This window comes from Impatiens glandulifera, chromosome 2, assembly GCF_907164915.1.
Source record: "Impatiens glandulifera chromosome 2, dImpGla2.1, whole genome shotgun sequence".
Taxonomy (NCBI): domain Eukaryota; kingdom Viridiplantae; phylum Streptophyta; class Magnoliopsida; order Ericales; family Balsaminaceae; genus Impatiens; species Impatiens glandulifera.
This window is the reverse complement of record NC_061863.1, coordinates 1,640,997-1,653,313: the sequence shown is the minus strand read 5'-3', so window position 1 is coordinate 1,653,313 and position 12,317 is coordinate 1,640,997. Positions and strand designations below refer to the sequence as shown.

General features: G+C 28.6%; 2 protein-coding genes across 2 annotated transcripts; both read right to left on the bottom strand.

The window, feature by feature from the left end:
• On the bottom strand, positions 1–4,041 carry LOC124927941 (cyclic nucleotide-gated ion channel 17-like). Its single transcript, XM_047468454.1, has 7 exons — positions 3,745–4,041; positions 3,104–3,668; positions 2,698–2,910; positions 2,315–2,622; positions 1,883–1,994; positions 1,568–1,804; positions 1–908 (listed from the first exon to the last, which is right to left on the bottom strand). The coding sequence occupies exons 1-7, from the start codon at positions 3,771–3,773 to the stop codon at positions 174–176; spliced, it is 2,199 nt and encodes a 732-aa protein (XP_047324410.1). The 5' UTR covers positions 3,774–4,041; the 3' UTR covers positions 1–173.
• A 4,618-nt stretch (positions 4,042–8,659) lies between these two features.
• LOC124923637 (F-box/FBD/LRR-repeat protein At1g13570-like) lies at positions 8,660–10,992 on the bottom strand. Its single transcript, XM_047463599.1, has 5 exons — positions 10,940–10,992; positions 10,590–10,620; positions 9,327–10,493; positions 9,081–9,227; positions 8,660–9,013 (listed from the first exon to the last, which is right to left on the bottom strand). Exons 1-5 carry the CDS (start codon positions 10,990–10,992, stop codon positions 8,660–8,662), a joined length of 1,752 nt encoding a protein of 583 aa, XP_047319555.1.
• Positions 10,993–12,317: the final 1,325 nt, after the last annotated feature.

Genomic DNA, 12,317 nt, shown 5'->3' with positions numbered 1-12,317 from the left:
ATGATTATATTTAGATAAACAAGTTTATTCTCATTGCAAAAGATAGTGAAGTTATTTCTATAGAAAACAATCCAAAACATGTAGGCCTGATTGGAATCAAGCCCTTTTAATAATGTCTAGGACTTAATTCCAAACACACCTAATATTATTACAATTCATCTACTAAGCAAACCTTAAACATCTTCATCTGGCTCAGCTGAAAAATCAGGTTCTTCAGGCTTCTGCAAATTCATCAATCCAACTTGTTTAATCTTCAAAGCTCCTCTTCTCCTTGTATTCGCCGCAAATCTCGAAGCCAATATTGTCACTCCAAGACTTTGCTTTGTCGCCTTATTCTTTGTTTCTTCTTCTTCTTCAGTATTTTTCATGGTCATTTCCTTTTGTGGTGTATTATCATAAGAAAAAGACTCTAATTTCATGCTTAAAGCTTTAGCCATCATTCTCCTCTTATATCTTCTCCAAGCAGCTTGAATGAAACAAGTTCCCCATGTCCTCCAATGATGAGAGTAAAACCGAAAAGTATGTTGTAACTTTTTACTATGAAGTCTTCTAAATTGATTCGCTACGAATTTTAAATCTTCCGCTCGTAATGCAAATGATTCAACTTCCACTAGTGCTTTTACTGTTCTTGTGGATGATGGTAAGTTTAAACTTGATTTTGGATGTAAAGCCCATGAGAGTAATTCTTCCCCACAGAAATCTCCGGGGCTTAAGGTTATTGAGTTGAAGAAACCAGTCCGTCCTCCGTTTGTTGTTGAACTTTCTAACTTTCCTCTGATGATGAATTGCATTGCAGTTACTGGATCGTCTTCTCGGACTATATATGTGCCTTGTGTACTTAGTGATGATGATAATCGCTCGCAGATGGCGTCGAGAAGTTGATCGTCCATTTCCGAGAAAAATGGAACCTACAGAAGAATTTTTTTAGTTTGATGTGTGGGTGGTACCGACTTAGGTTGATGAATAAATTTATTTGAAAATCCTCTCATCTCGATGTAAAGCAATAAACGTTTGAAAACAGAACTTAGTTACAAACAAAATTAAGGATTCTCGAATAGATCAAGATTTTGAATGGAAACACTTTCTGGATATGGATCGAGACGAGAATGTATCTCATCTGAATGTGGATGGATCAAGATTAGATCATATTGAAAACATAATTTAGATAGTCACAAATTTAAAAATTTATTATGAATTCTCATATATATATCCAGATCTAGAAAGTGTTTTCAAATGAGCATAGGTAGATTCAACATCCACACAAAAACTGGAAAACAAGAATATATATGGATCCGAATCGAGATGAGAATGCTTGAATAAATATCTTTAGAACCATTTTTTATGTGTATCAAGATGAGATAACGTTTGAAAACAGGACTTAATGAAGACAAAATTAAGAAATGTATTGACTGTTTCTCATATAGATTAAGATTCATAAAGTGTTTATTATGTAGATCAAAATGCGTGAACAAATTTATTTGAAACTATTTTTTTATGTTAAATATCTCATCTGAATATGGATTATAATGCATGAAAACAGTTAGAGATTTATGAGCCCAATACTTACCCGTCTCACAAGGTCCAAACAAAGGTGGCGTTGAATGTCTCGACGTAAATCTGTAGGCAAGGAATGTAAAATAGATTCTTCGTCGACTCCTCTAGTAGCCAGCCACTTGTATTGAATAAAACGTCGAACGCGTTCTTGTAGATCCCGAGGGAGTTGTCTGTGTCTCATCCACTTCTCGGTGTCTCTTCGCTTAAGCCTCCACTCTTCAAGCCTAACTGTCATAGATTGTAAGTATGTCTGCATTTTAATAACAAAAAAAGCTGTAAGTATAGAAATGACTTTAGTAAAAGAAAATGTATGATTTCTGAAAAAAACCTGCATATTTCCAATCAAATGGGCGAACAAAACCAGGCCCAAAATAGCAATAAGTATGGCGAATAATGTTTCGCCTATAAATGTGCTAGTACTCAAATTCTGCCCGTATGAACTGCAATAAGAGCAAAACAATAAAAATCCCATGAGTCATGAACTGCAATAAGAGCAAAACAATACAAATCCCATGAGTCAAATTGTTTCAAGCAATAAGCTAAATGGCATGTTTTGAAATCGGGTAAATGTGTTAGCATCATCCACCCGTTTCTCATCCTTATCCAGCCAAGATCCTTATGAGAAATGGGATCCATCCTAGGGGTGATCGCAGATCGGTTTGGGTCAATATTTTGAATAAATTGTGACAATCAAACTCAAGTTAATCTCATTGAGAATAGGCATGTTTCATTATAAAAAATCAAGGGAAAACGACCATACCTTAAATTTTGTAGTCCCCACCATAGGCAATAGAAGTATTTCTCGAGAAATTTTGAAGTCTCAACATTTTTTGTCACTAAATCCCCAAAAATCCCGTACTTGAACCCAATATCACTGCTGTTATCAGGATCACACTTGGTAAACACACCAGTGTTGTTAGCCCATATCATCCTGTCTTGATGATTCAAACTTCCACAATCCAAGAAACGCAGATTGCATTTGACAGGATCAAGTTCTTGTTTACAAACCGATTTCCAGCAGGTGGCGTGCCTCTCCATTGACAATAAGTACCATGATGCACCTAAGATCTATAGAAGAAACCAAGCTTTTTATAACTGCAATTTGTTGAATTTAAATCAGAAAAGAAGTGAAAAATTACATACATGGCTAGCTAGCATGTAAAGTAGGAGATTATAAACAGCACCAGCCCAAGCAGTTTTTGTAACTAGTCCTGCAGATTTGATTATCTGAGAACTTAACGGAAAAATAAGATATAATCTCGGAATGTATTGTAGAAAGACAATCAGCACGATCGTATTGTTCGTGTGATCCGCATGGGAGCTTCTAATTGCCGGTAGGATGAACCATATAACAATCTGTAAAATCAAATCAATCCAAAGAATCATATTGTTGAGCAAGCAAATCACAAACCCTAATCTAAACAATGGAAAAAAACAAGATTGTATCATTTAGTGTCAACATTCTTGCGGAATTGACCTACTATAGATTAATGTATCCCAAAATTGAGTGACCTAACTCCATAATAATATGAGAAAATGCGGGTTTTACCTGAGGAAGAGGAAGCATGGCAATTGCATCGATGAAGAAATCGGATTTCAAATACCTATCCGCAATCTTCTTCGGATCCATAACAAGTTCACCTCTACCAAAAACCCTTGTCTGTGGTGAAACATAAGCTGTTCTGAACTTTATAATTACATGTAAAAGATAGAATAGATCGGCAAATGTTCTTAAGCAGGTGACAGTAATTCCTAGATTCAAATCAGTCGACATACAAGAAGAATTATCGGTAATGAACACAGAAGGAAGATAGAAAAACAAAGGATCAACGAAAAGAGCCATCAAACATGAAAATAAGAAGATCCTATTCCACATCAATGAAATTTCACTTCCTGGATCAATAATTATTATTATATTCCTCTTCCATGAAGAAATCTTAACACCTCCGACGCCATTTCCGGTTCCATCGGGCTTCAGTAACGGCGGTGCGGCTGAAGCAGCTTTGTGGAGTGGTAACCGTTTCTCATGGCGGCGATTATTAGTATTGGTATTAGTAGTATTCTCTTTGTTTTCCCATGAATTCTCGGGATATAGCTTTCCATCGTTACAAAACCTATGAATCGCAAATGAAAAACGCATCGTAAATGAGATTTAAGGAAAATTGAGTAAGGAGATTGATGATTACTTACCTAACGAGTTTTTCTTTCTTGAGCTCCATGGCTGCTACTGAATCGTATTGAATCAAGCTCCAACCATGTATGATGATTCAGTTGAATCGTAATGAATACAGCTCCAAATGAAAATGAAAATGAAAATGAAAAACGAGATTTGATGATGGAACAGTAGACGAGGACGATTGGGAAACAGAGATCAGCGGCAGAAGGCACATGAGAGCGGAGAGGAGAGAGAGAGAGAGATTTGTTTGTCTTTTTATGTGGTTATTGACTGATTTTCCATTGATGTGACAGAAAGGAATTGGGGTCATAGCAAGTCGCCATTTTTACTGATTTTTTTGGAACCGTGAAAGAAAGGTGAGATTTGGAGGATTAGAGTTTAGGGCTTGTTTGATATTAATGGATTTTTATGATTTTTTTTCCAAATATGATAAAAGTATAAATTAAAGGTTACTAATATTATATTTAAATTTAAGAAAATAAGGTCAAATGGTTAGAATGGGGATTCTTGTTGGGACAATTGGTTTTCGTGTTTGTTCAGACCTTGCGACACATAGAATTCAATGTAAATACGAGATTTTGTATTAACAGTTTTAAACGTAAAATAAATAAAATATTTATAACACTAATTTATTTATTTAAAATTTTAAATATTTGAGATAAAATCTCATTTTATATGAATTTAACCCTAAAGAGTGTTAAATGATAATAAGTTAACTGAGTTTCAAACATTTAACACAGAATCTCATATATATATATATATATATATATATATATATATATATATATATATATATATATATATATATATATATAATGCTTAAATTCAAAGTGTTTTTGATTGTCGGGTTGAAAGATATGATTTATTTGGATATATATATGAGAGTAAATTGATACTTAAGTCGGGTCGTGGTTTGACCCGTCCGTCCATTAACTTGAAAAATTAAATTAAAAAATTAAATATGATATACAAAAGTTTTGAACTTGCAATTTCAAAACATAATAATATAAGTTCAACATTTTAACAAATTAGGTTAATATTAATTTATATTTCAAATTCAACTTCAAAATTAATGAATATATTCATTCAACATTTTAAACCACTAAACTAATAATATTTTAAATTCGTTTATATAATTATATATATATATATATATATATATATATATATATATATATAACCTTCTATATATATAATTGTCAGTCATATAAATTATATTAAAAAATTAAGAATAATAAGTGGTGTAATGGTTAAGTGTTTATTATGCATAATGAAGATCGAGAGTTCAAATCACACTCGGTGCAAATTTATAATAATTATAAAGAGGAAATAAAGAATATGTTGATTCAAGGAAGTGTGAGTTGATAAAGAGAAGATAGTTGGGTAAGTTGACCCGCTCGCCCGTTAACTTGAAAAATTAAATTAAAAAATGTGATATACAAAAATTTCGAACTTGAAACCCCGTAACAATATAAGTTCAACATTTTAACTAACTACCTATGAAATTTCTAATATTATAACTTTAACATTTTAAACAACTAAACTAATAATATTTTAAATTCGATTATATAATTTAATTATATATATAACTTTCTATAGGTATAATTGTTAATCATATCAATTATATATTCATACAATAAATTATAAAAAGAAATTAATAATAGTAAGTGGTTTAATAATTAAGTGTTTAATATGTATTGGGAATTCAAAATCACACCCGTTGCAAATTTATAACAATTATAAAGAGTGAATAAAGAATATGTTGATTGACAGAAGTGAGTTGGTAAATGAATACGGAAATCAGTTGATAAAGGTCGGTAAATAAGAGATGGTTGGGTAATAAGGAATATGTTGGTTGACGGAAATGACCTGTTAAGTAGGTGAGATGATAAAAATTTGGGTATATTATGAGACCGCGTGTATATTATGATTATGAGAATAAGATTATTCATGGACGAAAGTGAGTTGATAAAGATCGGTAAAGAGAAGATAGTTGGGTAAGTTGATCTGCCCGTCCGTTAACTTGAAAAATTAAATTAAAAATATGATATATAAAAAATTCGAACTTAAAACCTCACAGCATAACAATATAAATTCAACATTTTAACTAACTACATATGAATTTCTAACATTATAACTTTAACATTTTAAACAACTAAACTAATAATATTTTAAATTTGATTATATAATTTAATTATATATATATAACATTATATATATAATTGTTAGTCATATCGATTATATATTCGTACATTAAATTATAAAAAGAAATTAACAATCATAAGTAATGTAATAGTTAAGTATTCAGTATGTATTGAGAGTTCGAAATCACACCCGGTGTAAATTTATAATAATTATAAAGAGGGAATAAAAAATATGTTGATTGACGGAAGTGAGTTGGTAAATGAGTACAGAAATGAGTTAATAAAGGTCGGTAAATAGGAGATAGTTGAGTAATAAATAATATGTTAGTTGACGGAAGTAGGGGTGGGAAAAATTACCGATATTAAAGATATATCGAAAATATCGTACCGTAATATATCGAAAATATCGATTTTTAAGATATACCGAAAAAAAAGATAAGGTATGATACCATACCGAAAATATTGGTACGATAAAGATATGAAATTTTTAAAATTGGTATATCGAGATATACCGAAATACCGAAAAAGTATTTATAAGTTAAAATATATATATAATACTTATAAGGAAATAATTAAATATATTTAATATTAATTTAATTATAGAAATATAATTTTTGAATAATATCAAAATATAATTATACTGAAATATTATTTAATATATGCACTCTATACCTTATCGATAAGATTGATTTTTTTTAATTTAATATATATTTTGAGGTATCAAAGGTATAATACCGATACCGTACCGAAATTAAGGTAAGGTAAATGTATGAATTTTTTGCATACCGAAATTAAGGTATATCGAAATCAAGGTATACCGAAACAAAGGTAAGGTAAATGTATGCATTTTTTGCATACTAAAATTTTAGGTAAGGTATATCGTACCGACCCACCCCTAGACGGAAGTGACCTGGTAAGTAGGTGAGATGATAAAGATTTAGGTATATTATGAGACAACGTGTATATTATGATTATGAGAATAAGATTATTCATGGACGGAAGTAAGTTGATAAAGATCGGTAAAAAGAAGATAGTTGGGTAAGTTGACCCTCTCGTTAACTTGAAAAATTAAATAAAAAATGTGATATACAAAAATTTCGAACTTAAAACCTCAAAACATAACAATATAAATTAAACATTTTAACTAACTACATATGAATTTCTAACATTATAACTTCAACATTTTAAACAACTAAACTAATAATATTTTAAATTCGATTATGTAATTTAATTTTATATATATAACATTTTATATATATAATTGTTAGTCATATCAATTATATATTCATACGTTAAATTATAAAAAAAATTAACAATCATAAGTGGTGTAATAGTTAAGTATTCAGTATGTATCGAGAGTTCAAAATCACACCCGGTGCAAATTTATAATAGTTATAAAGAGGGAATAAAGAATATGTTGATGGACGGAAGTGAGTTGGTAAATAAGTACGAAAATCAGTTGATAAAGGTCGATAAATAAGAAATGATTGGGTAATAAATAATATGTTAGTTGACGGAAGTGACCTGCTAAGTAAGTGAGATGATAAAGATTTAGGTATATTATAAGACAACGTGTATATTATGATTATAAGAATAAGATTATTCCTGGACTTGATTGATTGGGGATTGGTGGGCCAAAGTGATGGTAAAAAGAGTTTGACTCTTTATATGAGAGATCGATTGGGGGGATTAACATTTGACCGAAGTAAAAGTGAAAGATCACGAGATTAGAAATATCGATGGAATGGATAAGTGTGGAATTAGATGGTTTAATTAGTTGATGTGAGGATAAGAAAAGTTGGGTTGTTCATTATAAAATATGCGAAGAGATTGGTTGTTTGGCTGAAGTGAATGTAAGGTCTCGAAACAAGAGAGGTCAATTGATTGAGGAATTGGTAGTGGACCAAAGTGAGGGTAAAAGAGTTTGACTTTTGATGAGAGGTCGATTGTGGAGATTGGTAAAAGAGATTAGTATTTGACCGAAGTGAATATAAGGTCTAAAAAAAATGAGTTCAATTGAGATTGATGGATAAATGTTGAACTAGATGGTTGGTTAATCGAAATAAAAATAAGATCACGAGATTAGAGTTCGATTGAAGATTGGTAGGCCAAAGTGAGAATAATAAGAGTTTTTAATAATCTTAGAGATAATTATAAATTTTTATTTATTTATTTTTTTCTTATCTTTGTTAAGAATTCACAATAATTCACCTAGTTGTTATAATTAATGATAAATATTATTTTTGAACAAAATTGTATCCATGATAATATAAAAAAAAGAGAATATTTATTTTTAAAAAAAAATAGGGATATATTATACTTTCTAATGAGTTGTTAGGAATTGAAAGTGTATATATTATACTTTCTAATGAGAAATACTGTATATTTATTTATTTATTTATTGTCAATGAGAAATATTATATTTTTTTCTTCTTAAAGTTTTAGAACAAAATTGTATCCATGATATAAAAAAAGAGTATTTATTTAAAATTATTGTTTGAAGGTCAGGAATTGAGAGGAGGGCTACCTTACAAAACAAAACAAAAAAACTGGTATGCCTTATTATAGATTTAAAGTAGCTACCTTAATAAACATTTAACTAAGTATAAAAACATTTATTCTCTTAGCATCTATTGAAATAAATTATTATAAAAAAAACAGAAAAAAACAAACTTATTTCAGGTTCCTCCTATTCATCCTACTACATAAACCAAAGAATCTTAAGATAATGATGATTTCTGACAAAGTTAAAATTAAAATTAAAACAGCACATAAATCAATCTTACTAAATCCTCTGTCTTTCAATATGTAGACAAACAGATGGAGGAATTACTTTAAGAAGCTCATGACACTCGTATTCAAACAAATCAAATTCTATGCTTGCTTGAATATCATTATACTCCCAACTATCAAATCTTTTGTAAGCCTTCTTGTATGGACTAAGTGTCAATTCTTTAAGCCCCGATAAATTCTCTAACAAATACTTTACCAAATCAACTTCGTTTTGATTTCCCACAAATCCATTCACCTTTACCTCGCTTATGGATCCATTATGGCATTTCTTCATGACCTTTTCCTCTTCTTCTTCTATCCCCGTCTTTGTTTTTATCGGCTGGCTCAGGTCGAACGGTCTGTCCAACTGCAACATTAAGAATAATAAATTAACAAATACTAGGATGTTGGGGGGAATGATTAATTTTTCTTACATTTAACTCCAATGTTTGTAACAAGGGGAAAGCCTTCAAGATATATCTAGCCCATATCAGTATGTCTTCACTGTGGGCTGGCATAACAGGCAAAACCAATCGCCTAATATTAAGGAATTCAGTCACTGGTTTAGGATTCATGAAATACTGGGCAACAAGCAACAATAACAACATCAACATCTTGGTTTGTTACAAGAAGATTAAATAAATAAATAAATAAACTTGGAGGGAGGAAAGGAGATTTACTTGACAATTATCTTCCTGCGAAAAAATTAGATTCTGCAGCATAGGGAAGTCAAGAGTCAATCTAGAGATGTTAGAATCTAAATTTTTGACATCCTCTGTTAATAATCTTCCTTTAACACAATTAAGGTAGCTTAAAAAAGCATTTGTCAGTCTCGGGGTTTTCATAAATGACCACGATATTAACTTTCCAGTGTATTCAAGTCTATCGACATTGTCAGCACAAAGATCGATATGCTCAAGTTTGAAGCATTTCTTCAAAGAGATAGACATCAGACTTGTGTTGTTAGAAGAATTACCAATACTCAGATGGGTGAGTTTTTGACAGTAATACAGAGTTAAGTCTTTAAGTACCGGGCAACTTTTTAGAAACTTGGTCAGCTCTTGATTACTTATATATGACAGTTTAAGTTTTAAGGAAATGAGATTGTCGGTACAGAGATCAATCTCCTTAATTTTCGAGCATTGCTTCAAGTACAAAACCTTCAACCGTATGTCGCCATTTCTGATATGAGTGAGTTCAGTGCAGAAATGCAGACTTAAATTTTCAAGTAAAGGGCAATATTCTAGAACCTCCTTAAGTTGAAGATCGTTTATAGACACCTTTATAAGCTGAAGGGAAATGAGTGAATCAAATTTCATGGAACATGAAGCTGGAGCTAATTGGAGCCTACAACGTGCGACTCGCAGATGTTTTAGTGTCCCTTTATCTTCGGAGATGGTTAGAAGCCACGGAAAGTTGTAGCACTTCTTGAAGGATGAAGGAATATAAATGGGATATAATTTCAAAAAATCAAGATCAATGGTCTCAACACCTTTTCGAAGGACACAACTGATCCACCTATCTATAGATTGAGAAAAGAACTCCCCCAACACAAAAGAAACGCGAAAAGAAGTAATCTTGTCGTCTCCTTTTAACCTCTGCTGCATAGTTTGGTCCACGTATTTCACAAAATTACTGTCTGCACCTACTGAATCTTTCTTAAGCTTTTTACGGTCCAATCCAAATACATTAAGATGATTAAATATGAGGTCGGGATGGTTAATCCAAATATATTTCCATCTTTTCGATAAAATACTCGTCTTCACTGCATCTTTCAGGTCCAACTTATCAGTGATCATGCTCAGAATATCACTTGGCAACTCGCTAAGGTAATCATTAGTTGTTTCCTGCAAGTTATTTCGAAAAGGATCGATATCATTAACAATTAGTTATATAAATTAACAGGGTTGGTTAGTCAGTCTGTATAGCTGGCTTTTTCGTACCATCAATTTAGGGGCTCTGTATAGCGTAATCCTATGTAGTTATATAGAAATACACCTACAAACAAAGACAATTAATGCAACCTTTAAAAAAACATTTGGAGAATTATAAAAAATCAACTAAATAACAAACTATATAACAAGTTATCATTATAGTTATTGAGAATAAACCATGTTTTAGCACCAAAAGTACACATTCAAGTATAAAATTTTCTCCAATGCTGTCTCATCAAGCAAGCAAACACACACAACTCAAAAGCAAATTATCAACAACAATAGAATTGGCAAAGAATATTTCCAACTAAAACAAAAAACTTCACATTTCATTAAAGGCAAACGAAAAAAAATATTACCAGAAAGGAGAGAAAAATCGCCGAGAGAGCAATGCTAAAGGCTGAACATGCATGGTCCCTAGGGTTTTCCAAAATAGAGGATTAAATACTATTTGTTTCTAAGAAATTTTTAATTTGTTTTATTTTTCTTAATTATATTCATAAATTTATTATATATATATATTCTCTTCCATTATTAATTTTATATAAATATAAATTATCTTATCAATAATTTTTATATATAATATAATATATATATATATATATTCTTTTTTATTATTAATTTTATATAAATATAATTTATCTTATTAATAATTTTTATATATATATATATATATAATAACAATATAATATATATAATTATATAAATAATAAAACTTTATAATATATATAATTTTATAAATAATAAACTTTATATATATATATATATATTAATGTTTTATTTATATATAATTTTTTTTGATAAAATAAATTTTATAAATATAAATATCCTTATAAAGTTAATAATAATAATAACTAATTCATTTTTCTAAATCATTAATTTAATTCTCTTATAATTATAATTAATTCCGATTTTTCTAATTATATTTAAAAATATAATACTATCTCTATAATTTTTTATATTTATATATATATATATATATATATATATATATATATATATATATATATATATATAATTACATATTTATTTATTTATATATATAACCTTTCATATATAAATAAAATATTATCCTAATTAAAAAAATATCTCTCTTATTTTATTTTCTCTCTAATAATATATATTTATAAAAAAAAGTATATTTTTTAAAGTTAAATATAAAATTATATTTATCAAAGAATATAATAATAAAAAATTTAAGTATTAAACATTATATATATAATAACTTAACAAGAATTAATAAATTTTAAAATTTAAATAATAAATAACTATTTATATATAATAAAAAGAGAAAATAAATAAAAGTAATTAGAAAAGATAATTTATTAGGAAAAAATTATGAGATATAAAAAAACTATATATATATAATATAAAATAATTTGAGGGATAAAAAATTTAAAAAAAGAGATAATTTATATTACTAATAATGTAAAATCCTTTATATATATAAATGTAAAAATTTAATTTTCCTCTAATTATAATTATTTTCTATTTTCTTATCAATAAATAATATAATATAATATAATATAATATAATATAATATAATATAATATAATATATATATATATATCCTTATAAAGTTAATAATAATAACTAATTTATTTTTCTTATAATTATAATTAATTCTGATTATTCTAATTATATTTTAAAATACAATATTATATATATATAATATAATATTACATATTTATATATTTATTTATTTATTTATATATTTAAAATTTCATATATAATAAA

Coding starts and splice junctions, on each gene's coding strand:
- LOC124927941 (XM_047468454.1), bottom strand. CDS start 3,773: ATGGAGCTCAAGAAAGAAAAACTCGTTAG. Junction 3,669..3,744: donor AAGAAAGAAAAACTCGTTAG/GTAAGTAATCAT, acceptor TGCGATTCATAG/GTTTTGTAACGATGGAAAGC. Junction 1,995..2,314: donor TGGGGACTACAAAATTTAAG/GTATGGTCGTTT, acceptor CTCTTATTGCAG/TTCATACGGGCAGAATTTGA.
- LOC124923637 (XM_047463599.1), bottom strand. CDS start 10,992: ATGCATGTTCAGCCTTTAGCATTGCTCTCTCGGCGATTTTTCTCTCCT. Junction 10,494..10,589: donor ACAGAGCCCCTAAATTGATG/GTACGAAAAAGC, acceptor AATAACTTGCAG/GAAACAACTAATGATTACCT. Junction 9,014..9,080: donor TACAAACATTGGAGTTAAAT/GTAAGAAAAATT, acceptor TTAATGTTGCAG/TTGGACAGACCGTTCGACCT.